The 15816-nt window shown below is 40.3% G+C and overlaps 1 protein-coding gene across 14 annotated transcripts in view; it reads right to left on the bottom strand.

The window, feature by feature from the left end:
- Positions 1 to 15816, bottom strand: part of LOC141780577 (RNA binding protein fox-1 homolog 3-like) — a 466511-nt gene that overhangs the window by 137608 nt on the left and 313087 nt on the right. For 12 of the 14 annotated variants that reach the window (XM_074655864.1, XM_074655863.1, XM_074655857.1 and 9 more), the window contains one exon: positions 7390 to 7499. The exons of the other annotated variants lie outside the window; for them this stretch is intronic. In XM_074655864.1, the coding sequence (XP_074511965.1) occupies positions 7390 to 7499 (110 nt within the window). The remainder of the gene's footprint in view (positions 1 to 7389; positions 7500 to 15816) is intronic. 14 annotated transcript variants of the gene reach the window in all.

Genomic DNA, 15816 nt, shown 5'->3' with positions numbered 1-15816 from the left:
AGATGATGCTTCATATAATTCTTAGACCGCCGCTCTTTCCTTTCCCCTCTCTTGTCACATCCAGCCTTTTCCATTACTCTGCGCACACACAATCTCTTATTGGTGGCATTACCATGCACATACAAGTCCTCCATATCTTTGTGCTTGTCCACCAGAACCCAATGGATTTACATTAGCAATCACAGAGTGGGTAACCGCCCCACTCCTGCATCAATCTCTGATGGGAAATAAAAATTAAATGCACTTCTCAGGCAACTCGGATTAAGGATCACGCTTTTATCAAATACTGAAGTCTATTTCAAGTCGTGCTCATAAATAACTGAGGGGAGAGAGGGAGGAAAAGAAAAAAGGGTGGAGGCAAAAAAGGAAAAAAAAGAAGAGGGAGAGACCGGAGGGGAAGGGGCAGACAGGCAGGGGTGGAGTGGATGTAGACAGAGAGCATCATGGTCTGCAGCTAAGGGCACTTGGGGTTGGAGGGATTAGGGAAAAAGGTAGGAAATAAGAATCAGAGGGCGTTTTAGCATCATATAATCCCCACTTCCCCTTTCTAGAAATCTCCTTCAATTACAGATGAAAAATGGAATTCGGGTTAAGATGGCGTTGCTCGGGGTGCAGACCTGGTCTTCCCTGCTTCCTGTACTCCCCTCCCGAGCTGCATCTCTCCCACGCTTACCAAGGATGCGAGTGGCTTTCCCAACCATTTAGATTTCCCACCATAGTCTAGACACTCCCCGGAGACTCTGCCATCCATTATAAAAGATAGAGCTTTCAAAGAGAGGAGGAAGTTGAAGGCCTCACACAGAGCGCGTTCTGCCTAAAATGTCCGTCTGACTCCCGCCCTTCGCCGGCTTCGAGATCTGTTGTCTTAATATTTGATGATGATCTCACCTCTCGTCTGTAGTGCGCTGCTACTTACAGACTCAGATCTCTGTCATTAGAGAGACTCCGCAGGAGACAACGAGCCGCACTTCCTTCCTTCCTCCCCGAGTTCTCACTCTCCACCCCACACAATCCCAGTGGAGTTCTGGGCTATAGTTATAGCTAGCTCGACCTGCCGTCCCCATTCATCAAACACCGGGGCCCTACGGTACGCTGTCTGGTCTCAGCTGGTGCGAGACCCCGTTGGTCGGCTGAAGACGGGGAAGAGGTGCCGCTCCATCCTGAGTATCACAGGTTACTTTCCTCTAATCACACACTTCAACTTTATGGAGTGACCTGTTTTACTACTCGCTGACAAGGATCCTCAGCCACGCTCGTTTTATCTGCCTTCATCAGCTCCACAGGTAGGTATTGACATTTCTATACTACATACAGCACGCCATGAAAGTGAAGCTGTGCACCGTTATGCAATACTGCACTGAAACAACAGGATGAGGCTTTGGAAGTGTTCCCTCTCTGGACCTTTTTAAGCATCAAGATTGCAGCATATGAAGAATTTTTGTGGTGATGAATTTTTACATATTGTACTTCTATTTACTTTTATTCTTGTAGGGACAGGAAGTTGTACTATTTGCTGCTGCTAAATACTTGAATGCTGCTAAAAATGGCCATATGAGCTAGATTCCGCATTGCCAAACCTTTCCCACTCCCAACTCCTCAAATACCGGCGCTTGGCACTCTCTAGCATCTGTATTTCAACTCCAATGTAAACCCATCGGTGTCATTATTGGACGATCACAGCTACTGGTATAGTATAAAGAGCGTGAAAGTCCACATAAGGAAGAGGTCAGTGTGGTGGATTGGTCAAAGAGACTGCTGTTCGTGTCGCGTGTTAAACCAAGTTCACTTATTTTATTTACTTCAGTTTTGTTACATAACTTACATACTTAACTAACGCCAGTTACGTAACGAGCGTAGTTATTTTACCTAACAAACATACTTATTTTAACCCAAACAACATTCTTTTCCTAAACCTATCCAAGTAGTTTTGTTGCGTAAGTAAACCTAAAAACTCAGTAAACCTACGTTGGAAGTTTTGTTTGAAAAGAGACTACATGTAATGCGCGGAAACTGTATATTTCCTGTAAACACTGAAGTTTATTTTGAAAATACAACCATGCATGTAATGAGCGGAAAGTGACACATCGTTCCCGACATGTCCAACACTGATGCTAGAGGGGTATCTAGAGTATCACACTGTATTTTGAAGTGTAAGGTCAGTATTTGACAAGTTGGGAGTGAGAATGTATTGGGATTGTACATGAATGATTTTCACATTAAAAATGTATAATTTAATAATTTAATGTATGACAGTTTCTTGGTTTGATTTAATTGACAAAAAAACATCAAAAACATTAAATACAGTATATTATAATACAACGTTTAAAGCGTAGAAAGTAGCACTTTTAATTTGAAGAACTGTTCCAGCTAACTAGGAGGCTATCAGCAGTTTATTTTGAAAAGACACTATGCATGTAACGAGCTGAAACGGATGCTAGAGGGGTACCTAGAGCATCAGAGTTTGAAGCATAGGGCCACTGACCAAGCTTTAGTATTTGCAAGTTGGGAATGATCATATATCATATCCTAATACTATATTTATCTTTTAAATAAAAAATATGAAGTGTAGAACGTTTTTGGCACAGAACATTTATTTTGAAAAACTGTTTCTTTTTCTAGCGTTTACCACATTTTCAAAAACTCTTACCTTCTCCTACCTACTCAGCTTTTACATGTTACCAAGCTAACTGCCAGCGATCTCGATGGAAGCACTGCTACATTAAACAGTGGTACAACATCATTGGAGCACTGTGACAAAGTGGAGCTTACATTAAGCAGTGCGGCTGCTGACTGACACGCTTCCCCTTTGGGGCTCGCCATACCGTAGCTGTACAAGTCCTGATTTGCTTGCTGCTGAGATTACTGCAAATCTGTATACTTGACTCAACTCGGCTGCTCGTGATATCAACTCCATTACACACCGGTTCATGCACCACTTTCAGGCAGCACACTCAGTGCTCCTTAGCCTGTGGCTACCGTTCCTGGCTTCCTGTGGACTTTGGCGAGGCTCACCTGCAGTTTGGTTGATTGTTAAACTTCTTATTTTGCACATGAGTGTTAAAATGGTTTTGTGTATTGTTTTTAATTCTCTTTTTTTTCTGCTACCTTCATGACGCAACATACAGATTCAATATTTTTATCTATTTTTTAGGAGTAAATACATTACATAATAATGTAATCTAGAATTACCTATTTTAAAAGGACAATGCAGCAGAAATGGGTTTACTTCCACTTAATACCAGTACATCCTGTTAGTGTGCCGTGCACTCTCCTGGCCTAAAGGTTGCACACCGCCTACGACTGTAAAAAAAAAAAAAAAAAAGTTTGATATATTTAGAGGTCTTGACCTGGTATTTACCAAAGCAACATGCAATTTGAACTTCCTGGCATTATGGGAATACAAGTGTGAATTGTTGTCTGGCTATAAATATGTCATGCCTACTGTTTGTTAAGACTGGAAACTTGTCTGGGGTGTAATCTGCTTCTCACCCAATGCATGCTGGGATAACACTGCGAAGGATAAGCAGGTATAGATTATAGGTGGATGGGTTTCTAAGATTTAATTGCCCTTTATTTTTGTTTTTATTTTGCGACATAAAAATTGAATTTAGCTCATGCGTGGGCCATAATGACAGGAACAAAAATCGTGTTATGTCATCAAGACATCCTGGCAGCCAATAAATAAAATAACAAGAACATGGTTTTGGATATGTCTTTAACTCCGGCATTCATAGAGACATAGAGCCGGCGTATTTAGCCTTGGAAACAGTAATGTTTTGTTTCCTATCCCTGGAAGACATCATTAAACATCATTTGTAAGCATACATTACACTATACGCAGCAAATCGCCCATCTGGTGATTTTGGAGCTCACTGTCTGGGAGACAATAAATCTATTGTATGGCTCCACGTAAAGAATCCCACTAAAGTAACGCCTCCGTGTAGACATACGTCGAGTATATTAAACATAGCCGTGTGCACAGACTGTATGTAGTGTTAATAATGCAGTGTTTACACCTTGGCACTGAGCAGGCAGTACTGGCCCAGGGCTGCAAACTGGCAGGGCTGTGCAGTAATTAGGGGCTGTGTGTTGGGGATGTGAAGGCTTGCTGCGTGTCATGCTGATACCACTGCCGGGCGGACCCGGTGTGTCGGCGGCAGGCACACCGAGTGCTACACGAGGCCACGCCTTTCTGCCACAGCGGGGAAGCCGCACCTTTCACTCGCGAACAAGCGATCCTGCAGCCGGCGAGCTCGGTTGTTACTCAGCGGTCCAAGAAGGGACGCAGAGGATGTTAACGTGGTGACAGCAGTCGGCACAACATGAGCAACGTGTGTGGTCCGTGTGTTCATGCACACATTCGTATTAACCCTTTGCATTTTGGCATCATGGTGCAGTGGAAATATTAGTATATTAACCATTTGTGTTTTAATCCTGAGTTATGCTTACATTTTATGCACAACACCTTGTTTGTGTTACTTAGTAATTATTGTTTGTTTCACTTACTTCCGTCCTTGCGCATCCATGTCTACGCTGGATTTATTTATTTATTTATTTTTGTCAAATCAAATCATCCCCATCAAATTATCAATCCCTTTGCTGTGTCTGAAATCACTCACTCATTCACAACTCCTTGCTCACTATCCACAGAGTTCTATGTAAAGGACTATATAGTGAGCTGTTGGGCAAAATGAAACACTTTCGGACACTACTCAGGTCATTTTCATTCATTTCGTTAATTACATCATTGCTGTTGCACAATTAAAACGCGCTATATCAATATCTGCTCGTAGACCATCCATAATAAATACTGACATGTATTTTTGTGAGTGATAAATACATATGTACGCTATTTTGTTGAGTTGTTTTCTGAATGCTCTGAGTGAATTTAAGTTCCCCTGGTAAGCAGCGATGCAGTGTATGTGTCTAGAGATTTTATTGTGAAAGGTAAGACTTAATGGCCGTTGTGAATGTGAGGGCGATAAGCGAAATTTCTCAAATTAATAAATACAAAATAATGTCCGTTTGAGTTGTGATGCGCTGCTCACATTAAATATATGATTTTTGCTCCACAATTTATGGATTTGTCTCACTCGCGCTGCTCTCTTTCCTCTTGTCCGTCTGCCATCTTTTTTTCCTTAAGCACAAATGCATGATGGTATATAGTGCTCTGTTAGTGACCATCGTTGTACACTACTTTTCATGATGCATTGTGGGATACTTTGAGTCCACTATATAGGGTCTCACTATGCATTCAGACAGCACTACAAAACGGACACTATATAGTGAGTAGTGAGTGATTTCAGACACAGCCCTGGATTATAATCTCTTTTATTATGAGGCAAGACCTGAAGTAATGAGTATCTTTTTATACATGATTTTCTTTATGTTTTTTCTTTTTTTTTAACATTTATGGACATCTATTTGTGTTAAATGTCAAGGATACTGAAATACGGAAAAAGTCACACTGATTCCAGCAGTTAACGTACATCTTCTGTGTGTTCCAGTTTGACAAATGTATGACTCTGAGACGAAATGGTGCGATTTTGACGCAAATTGCATCAGTAGTGTGAAAGAAGGGTTAAAGGTGCACACGCAATAAGGAGACAGATAAAAAGACAGCGCTTGAAATCAAAGCCTCAGAGCCTGAGGTATCGTGACTTGTAGTCCCTTGCACTGCATCCTACATTTCCCATAATGCAACCTTGTGGAGTATTTTCATTAGATCTTTCCTGCCTGGTAAATGCCAACATATTCTAAACACCTTCTGTTTGTAGTGCAGGCTACAATAACCCTGATGACATCACTATGACATCATTAGGGTAACTCGTCTTAAAGAGCCACATAACATATGTTTTTTTTCCATCGACTGAGCAGAACTAAACGCGGCAAGTAAACACAGCCAGACCTATCTCCACAGCGCTAATGAAAGGTCTGACTCTACACATTATCATTCTGGTAAAAACGCTCTCAATGGCAGACTTACACCGACAGTCCTACAAGAAAACTGGTGTGTGAAATCAGCAAGACTGCCTCTTTAAGAAGAGTTTGTTTGTGAAACTATTTATATGGTAGTCCTTCTTAAGACCATCCTATTATATGAAATTCTATGCTTTTAGAAAAGGAGCCATGAAGAGACTTTGGAACTATGAAAATATCAGTTTAATTATTTCCCTCCTTCATACTCTTTATGACTAATAACAACAGAAAAATAGCAACAATTTCTGTTTAATTGAAAGCCAAATCTCTGTCAGCTGTCGTGTTTGATGTCTCTATCATTTGTTGTATCTTTCAAAGACTTGTTTACTGGCTACAGTGTGCACTGTGTGTGTGTCAGTGCATTCATGCTTGAATTTTACTTTGAATTCATTAGTGCATATATTAGAGATATATATATATATATATACTATATCTCACTAGACATTCTTACAGCTATGAAGAGAGAGATTCAGTAGCTTCGCCACTTGCAAACACAAGCAAACCCAACTGGAATCCTAACAGCCTCTTGCATCTCCGTTTGACATTAATTGATAATCAAACAAGCCTTCACATTAGACATTTATGAGATCAGCTGAATTATCTATTTAATGTAACCCAATTATATGCAACCCTTGTGCACCAATCAACAGTAATTCCCGACTCATAAATGACAGCTACGACAGATTTAATCAATAATAAACATTGATGAAAACTTGCGACCCGCTTAGAAAGAAGGTAATTAACAGGAAGAAAAAGTGCTCTGCTGAATTTGATTTTTTTTCTTTAAGGAAAATTGCTCCATGATCCTCATTGGTTTTGTGCAGAATCTCTTCTGTATCGCAGCCCACATTCCAGCACCAGTGAGAGTAAGTGTAAAACAAACATTCAATTTCCCTTTGACAATTAGGGATAGGCATTTATCATTAATCCTTAACACAGGCTTCAACTGCTCCAGCTCTTAATTACAACCATATCATTTTTGCCATAGAGCTAAATTTCATGAATTATTTAGTCAGCCTTTTTTTTTCAGTGCAAATTAGACACCAGGCGAGCTTCAACGGGGGAAGAAATGAATCCATATATGGCTTCACCTGTGTTTTTAGGGGGCAGAGAAGCGGCATCTTTGTTTTGCCTCACATGGGACTTTCCTATAAACTCAAGTCTGATGTGAAACAAGATGCTAAGATGTGGTGGGGTTCCCTAGTCTTACATCCACAGCAGAGGACTGTCACATCCTGTACGCTGAGTATAACTTCAACTAACACGTGTCAACAGAGCAGGCATCAAAAGCAGCCCATTAGAGACGTTGGGGAATTCTGCACCTGAAGCCTGTTTGGGTTCAACAGAACCGCGTGAAACTCTTCTGACTAAATGGAGGTAAGTGTGCACACAGGGGCCTGCTGCTCTTACCAGTCTCGTAAAGAGGGGCACTCCCAAATGCCAGAGGTGATCGTTCAGCAGTCCGCTGTACACCACGTTCCCGAAGACAGCAATGCTTCCTGACTTACACAACGTGTTTCCTACGGGGACACAAAGAAACACAGGCAGGCGTCATTGAAACGGACAGGAAGCAGCCAGGGGGCAACTGCATGCACTCCAGCAGCAAGACACACTCAGGTCTGAGAAAGAAGAAAAAAAAAAAAAAGGCAAATTCAATCAAAGGAAATCATTGCACAGGAAAATAAATAATAGAGAAAGCATCATTGATTGTTATAAATATTGATTTCAGAGGTTTTATTGACCTTACATGTTATGTTGAATACAGATATGTAGCTCGTCTACGATCGATAACGTTGCACAACTGAGCCGGGCTGATCTAACAACACGGTATAGTCTAATATCTAAATAACCAAATGAGGTGCAATATGAAGATGGCAATGGAGAGAAAAATATTATAAAGTTAAATTTGGAAATGCAACAGATTCTCACTCCCAGCTCCTTGAATACCGACACTTGGTCAACGGCCCTACGCTTCAAACTATGATGCTCTAGGTATTCCTCAGGGACGTCATGGACTTCATGCCAGTTTCCGCTTGTTGCATGCATAGTGTCTTTTCAAAATAAGCTTCCAATGTAGGTTTACTTAGGTTTATATACGCAACAAAACTACTTAGTTAGGTTTAGAGAACAAAAGTGCTTGGTTAGGATTAGGAAAAGATTGAGGTTTGGGTTAAGACTAGGACCGCCGGGCTCATTAGGGGTACTATTTTTTTCCAAATCCCACGCCAAAGAGCGTCTGTTTCCTAATTATCATAAGTGCATGTGAGTGAATATTGGTGTGCAAAGTAGTTTCCTTGTCCCATTCATTGTCTCAATGCGCTTATAAGGCCATTATGCAATATGGCTGCCGGAGGAGAGTCAGAGGAGAGGACCAACATTAATCGGCATGACTCCTGGCGACTAAAGGGGACTTTTATCATGAACCCTGCCCCTATCTATTTTTTTTTTCTAAATGTTACTCGATCGATATGACAATACAGGCATGTGCAGAATAGGTATTTAGGAAAAATCAGAACAGGAGGGAAACATATCTTACACAATGACAGAGTCATTCAAATTTTTGAACCACAAAATTAAATGGCGTGGGCTATGGCGGTCCTCGTGTTAAAATAAGTAAGTTTTTTAGGTAACTGGCGTTAGTTAAGTACGTAAGTTACATAACAAAAGTAAGGTAAAATAAGTCAACGTCAACTTGGTTTCACACCAGGGGCGTAAGAAAATATCGAAAATATTGAGTATAGCGATTTTATGTGTTGTTATACTGTATTGATTTTTAATGAATAGTTTACATGCAAAGATCAATACTTTTATTTAATTTGCAAACATATGCACCCTCTCAGTGTATGTGCCCTCTCAAAGTTGTGATATGATGTTGGATGTTACAGGGACTGTGATAAATGCAAACGCAGATCCCACTGTTCTGTTTGCATAACACAGTTTGTGTGCATAGTGGTGTGTTCTTTATACCATGACAGTTTTCCTAAAATTAGATTTTAGAAAATCGCAATATATCGCCTTGCTTATAGTATCGCAATATATCACAAAATATTGAATCATAACCCCTGTATCATGATCATATTGCCAGATTCTTGCCAATACACAGCCCTACACTTCACACGGGACACAAACAGTCTCCTGGGTGAAAGTCCTGTTGTTCTAATATTTTTGTATATCAATAAATGGATATGTAGCCTCAGTATGTCAAGCTGCTGAGGTTCATACCGCAAAGGTCTTGGGCTTGTGGGAAACGGTGTTTGTTAAAAGTTTCTAAAACATAAATATTAGATACACAGCACTGTATGTACATATTTTTTTTATTTGAAACCCTTCTTGACTAGACCAATGGAGTGAACCACATGGACATACTGTTGAGCAAGTTTATATTTCAAGGCTGATTTTTGTAGTGATTTTAACTTTTTACTGGAACAGAACTCGGAAGTTCCAGTTTAACTTTGGCTCTCTACGAGTTATTCCTAGTTAAAATCAAAGATAAAAACAGTATGTGTTTGACAGATAGCCTATAACAACACTGGCATACTGTCAAGCCCGCTGTAAAAAATGCATAGCAGCAACCTTCCTACAGTATATAAGTCGTGTCCACTGCCGCTGAGCCTCGGCGCGCAGTTCACCCTCTCAAAGACACTCTTAATTAGCTCGGTGCCAATGAGGGGCCTTCACAAACAGAAACACACATGCATGCATGCCCACACACACACACACGTGTCCCCAAGAGTGTGATGTACTGCAACACCGGCGTCCACATGTATGTGATGAATGCAGCTTATGGAGCAGCCAGCACAGAAAACACAGGTCCCCATTGTAATTTCTGCACAAAGGAACGCTGCAAAGGCACACCAGGGGTGGAGTGAAGCAGTGCTGACAAGCAGCACATGCATTATTTAAAAACAAAAGTAAAAAATGCCCATTAAAGTGTCAGTGGTGCTTTCGGCAGTGCTGGCTTGGGCGCGGTGTGCGTATTACTGTTATTAATGGGCCAGGCGTGGGGGGCATTTCTTCGGTGTGATTGCTCTGCTGCTGTTGCTATCCGCGGTTCAAGCCTCCCCCTTTTTTTTTTTCCATTTCTTCTGTGTATGTGTGTGTGGAAGAGGAACAGATGAAGAGCATGATACAGACAGAGACGGAGAGACACGGCGAGACCCCGAGTGCACAGTCAATGAGCTCCTACAGCTAATATCATTTCACATTATTGAATGCATATTAAGGCAGAGAGACCTCGTCAGACGAATAGGAGCACCAGTGCTTATATCAAATTCGGATCCGCCCGTCACGGCCATGTCTAAAAAATGCCGGGAATGTAGTCAGCATATTGAAAATAAGTGCATACCATTTTTCTTTGCAGTTTTAAGATCAAGGGCTATACATTACCGCTACTGACACAGCAGAATGAGGTCATTGTGCATGTTGTAATTACAGCTGGGTAAACACTCTGCTCTCTGCTGCAAGAGCATGCAGGACTAATAAAGAAGAAAGAGGACATGAAGCAATGACTTCTGATCTCTCCGCTAACAGTATTGGAAAATATTTAATACATCAGTGGGGATAAATAAATGGAACAAAATGATCATCGGTGTTTGTTGTGATCAATTCCGGAGCACATTGAGATCAATGCAGCGGGTGTGTTTTTTTTTTTACTGTTAGCATAGCATAGTACACACACAATAAACACACATCCCTGACCTATTCCTCCACAACCAGTTTGTTATGGTATTATTGATGGTGTTTACATGCAGCGAACAGAGCATATAATCAAATTCTCCATATATGCATGTAGAAAATGTCACATAGAAGAGACAGCTTAATTTTCCCCCTCATAAAGTCTGCGGAGCTGTAAAGCCAGCTGCTTTTTATTTATTTATTTATTATTTTTGTTATTTTTGTGTATTAAAAATGGATTCAACTGTGCATGTTTGCACCAGTGGAGCATCTGTAGTTTCTTCAGTTTCATAAAATCTAACCTAAACTGATGACATGCTGCTTATTGGTTCACGATGAACTGTTGATAATCTTTTTTTTTTTTTGGGCTGTTAATCCTGCTTTTTTTAGGGCCCTTCTCAGCAGTTGGGTGTTCTCTCATCTGCAGACTCAACAGCATTGAGCCCAACCTCTGATTAATTATTAATTGTGTGATTAAAGTGTGTGTGTGTGTGTGGCTTGCAAGGGAGGGGTAGAGGAATGCAACTTGCAGTCTACTTTGCATTATCTACAACTTTTACTTTTTATTCCTGCACCAATACGTTTTCTTTTTTTAACTTGTATTTCAGAACAAGGCATTTACCTACAGGCATCAAATTATTTAATACCCAAATCATCGGGCATGTACAATACCTGCAAGAGCAGAAGAAGGGAAGGAGAGGGTGTTGTTTTATTAAGTGAGTGATGCCTGGTTGAGTCTGGCTCAATTTTCTTTTGGCTGCAAGTCAGAGATTCTTCTTTTTTTTTTTGTATCTCAGTGCAGACACGCATGGAGAGTTTGGCCAAATGTAGATTTCAAGGTGTTTGTTGCTACCTATATATATCTAAATGTCAATATTAAATGTTAAACTTCACCATGTTTCAAACTTTCCTAAAAAAGGAAACAAAGGCGTACTTAGATGAAATGGGATGAACTTGAGGAGAAAAAAAATTAGAATGATGAGTTCAAGCGCTCTGTACGGACGGTGTAGTATTTATCATTTCTGTATATGCACTGCAAAACTTTCTATCATCTTATGATGTCATTTCAGTCTATATTTGAGTCCTACAAATCGAGTTTTCTTTAAACAAGTGAAAAAACAAATCTGCCAATGCAGTAAGAAATAGCTTAACCTGTTTCCTTTCTATATATATGAGTGTTGGCATCTAGAGAGTACTAGAAGGGAACGCAGACCTGCGCCAAGTATTACATTATACGCAAATCTGCAATTGCAACCACTATACATGTCTGTATATATTTCCAAAACTATTAGAAATGTGTCAAAACTTGAATCCGCTCCAAAGTGTAATGGGTTCTTCCTCGGCCCATGCTGCACCCTCCCGCCAAGTTTCATGAAAATCGGGCCATTTTTCCATAATTCTGCTGACAAAGAGACAAACAAACCAATAAACCGAACCGAAAACATATAACCTCTTTGGTGGAGAGATGCTGCAGGAGAATTATACAGAAAAATATAACTTTAATTTAAAAAAAATAGTTAAAACAAGTTAAACAAATCTGCCCTCGTGGTCCATCAAATTGTTGAAAGAAAATATAAATGTAAGGAGTAAACTATCGGCACAAACAACTTGTTGAGATAAGAGAGAGGTTTCACCTCATAGCAATCCCAAATTAACTTGAACATGAGTCAAAGTGTAACCGATACTACAGTTACCATGTGTTACAGATAGATGCAATTATGTCATATTAAAATACTTAGTAATAAGGCCGAAATTATCATTCAATAAATTGATTGGTTGATCGACAGAAAAATAGTCCACTACTTTAATAACTGAGTAGTTGTAGAAGTAATTTTTCATACAAAAATGCCAAATATTCAAGCTACTTAATTCTGAGTCTTTTTTTGATAGTGAAAGAAAATATTTTTGTCTTTTTTGAAACGTTGATCTGAGGGAAAGCAATTTAATGACATCACCTTGGCCTTTACGGAATTGTGAGGGGCACTTTTCACTATTTTCCTGATATTTTACAGACTCAATGATTAATTGATAATGGAAATAATTGTTGGTTGCAGCCAAATGAGGTAAAATGAAATACAGTATAGTTACATCATGTTCACAACCTGCTGTATATCTGAGAAAAGACATGGAAGAAAACCATCTGATAGTGGTGTTAACATTATAGGTGACTGTGGCTACATATATGTGCAGTGTGTGTGTGCGTTTGTGTGTGTGTGTGCGCGGCGCCCCCCCGGCCGCCTGCTCTCCGGCCGCCTGCTCTCCGGCCGCCTGCTCTCCGGCCGCCTGCTCTCCGGCCCCCTCCCCGGCTCTGCCGTTGGAGGTGGGTCGCTTTAAGCATTCAAACTCCAGAATGTGTGCAGCTCATTTCTAGCAACGAGGCACATTGCTGCAATGCAATAAGGGAAAACAACACTTTTAATAATTCAGGCCCTGAGACCGTGAGGGGGGTGAGGTGGAGGGTGGGGAGTGGGGGGATGGGTGGAGGGAAGACGTCTTAAAGTACCGCAGAATGGCTCATTTAGCTCCTGCTACGCATTATTAAAGTTGTATCGAACCCCCCTCCTGGGTCTTTCCCAAAGTTTTTTTTTTTTTTTTTTTCATTTTCCTTTCCTCTTTCCCCCAAAGCCTGCGAGGTAACCAATAACAGCTACTAACATTTATAAACGACAGAGTATCCTGCACCTTAGAGGAGGAGGTAAACAATGGTGTAGCTCTTAATCTCTCTTTCTCCCTGTCCTCCTCGCTCACTAGTCCTCCGGTCCGAAATTTGTCAGCGCTTTATCCTGTTTGAACCGTAATACAGGGCCCTCGCTGTCCAGATTATTTTCTGCCTGAGCTAAGCCCACGATGCATAAAAAATGTGGGGAATGAACCTTGTATGGAATCAAATTGAGTAATAAAACCGTGTTCGCTGTGGCACTGATGGACGCATGATGGTACTGTTAAGGACGTGTTCAAAGGTACCGTAAATTGCCTCTGAGCCTGATGGCAGTTTCCAGAGCAAAGAGAGTGAATATGAATAAAGCATACAGATGCAGAGGAAAAATGGGAACAAGCTCAAATGCAGATGTGCTTATTATACTTTGTTATCCTGGGAAAAACATCTGTGCACACAATGGGTCAATACAACCTATCGTTACCGTTAAAACAACCAGCAGACGGTATTAACTCCTTTTTTTTGTCTTCCAAAAATGCTGCTTTAAGGTTAGAAAAATAATCTTAATCCCCACTATGACTGTCTGACTGTATACAGTTGTTATGGCTGCATTTTTCCATCAAATGGAAATATTCCAGATGTTTTCTGCATCATTTTATACAAGTTTCCTTAAAATTCAGCCTTACATATTTGGTATATTTGGAAACTTTGGGACCTTGAATACGGGTGGAAATAAATACCTAGTGAATAACAGGTAAACAAATAAAAACAAATAAAGAAAACTGCTGTCAAAAATTTGATGTTTGTACTTTAAGGTATGCCTGCGTCTGTATGAGGAGAGAAAAGCCGCAAACCACCATTCATTAAATCTTTTCAAGTCGTCTCTCATGCAGTGGTGGTCAACCTTCGAACAAGGCTGTTTTTCTTTGTGAAAACTTGACATTTCAGAGATACCGCGCAAGGTTTTCAGCCGGGAGCAACAAATTATAATTATTATAATTTATGATTACTGCTTACATTGCACAATACAATGAAAAAAAAAAGTAAAAGCCTATTAAAACGTCCATTTAGGATATATACACCATAAACTGCTGCAGAGATCTTAAATCAAAGTCCAGTGAGCTGTTAGAGACGCAGAGACAGAAGACAGGGGGTCAGGAGAGATGAGGAAGACACTGTATGTCACATATGTTATGATTGGCTGATATATTGGCCTTTTACGAGAAATCAGTGCGGTCGAGTCAGCGCTGTTCACCTCTGACATGATGGATATGAAACACTCCGATTACATATTCATTGTATGACACTAACTGCAACATGTCGATCAGACAAATGATAACATTCACTGTAGTTAAAGGGAAAATCCAACATTTTGTGAAATAAACTACTTTGATTTCAGGCCGAGCTAGATGAGAAAATTGATGTCACTCTCTGTCTGTGCAATATCTACAGTATGAAGATAAAGACAGGAGACGTTTAGCTTAGCGCATTAACTGGAAACAAGGGGAAACAGCTAGCTTTGCTCTGTCCGAAGGTAATAACACCTGCATGCCTGCACCTCTGAATTAGAGTTGTTCCGATACCAGTATTGGAAATGCGTCCGATACAGACCAAAATTCGGGATCGGGTATCGGCGAGTATGCAAGTCTGTGCACCAATCCAATACTATAATTTATTAACCTTGGAAAAAAATCAACTTCTTTAACTAGAAATCAATTCTTCTTCACTGCTCCAAAACAGTAGCCTTCATTATACTGTCACCCTGGTTGTATCATGGCTGCCACTGGCAACTACTCTTTTAGAGAGCGATGAAGAACTGATACTCGGTATCGGCCGATACCACAAGTTCAGGTATCTGATACTCTACTCTGAATCACTATGGAACAAATTGAATTTTGTTTGTTTAATCCATATAAAACAGACACAATTCGGCCCATTGAAAAGCTCAGCAGCGCTGCAGATGTAGTTCCTTTTCAACTAACCTTTTAGGGAGGCTTATGCTGCGTTCCAAGTCATATGGGATGGATGGTAGGGATGGGGAAGATCCCCATGTTAATGACTAGCACAGGTTCACGTCATCAAGATGGTTGTAAATTACCATGCCTTGACAATATACTCTAACACCATATCCATTTAGGTGTCCTTGCTTGTTTGTTTTTTAGGCACTTTTGCATTATTAAGTACCAAGTTGGATCTATTCCCAGTCGTAATTACGACTTCGATGTTGACGTTACCACATAAGTTGGACACTCGTAATCACGATGACTCCATCATGACATGAATGTGATGGATATCAATTGTCTTTGTGGACGTGCACCAGGACTACTGTAGTTTAACTAACTTGCTAGCTACAGTACTAGAATAATCAAAGATATTATATTTGAAGATAAAAACACCATTGGTATTTCTGCTCAGTTGCAGATAAAGATCAGGCTACACTAATATTATAAGTATTACACTATTTGTAGAATTAGATTCCAGTGGTGACTGCGTAGGATTGTTTCTGA

This window comes from Sebastes fasciatus, chromosome 13 (genome assembly GCF_043250625.1).
Source record: "Sebastes fasciatus isolate fSebFas1 chromosome 13, fSebFas1.pri, whole genome shotgun sequence".
Classification (NCBI taxonomy): domain Eukaryota; kingdom Metazoa; phylum Chordata; class Actinopteri; order Perciformes; family Sebastidae; genus Sebastes; species Sebastes fasciatus.
The sequence above is the reverse complement of the archived record's forward strand: the minus strand, read 5'-3'. Positions and strand labels throughout refer to the sequence as shown.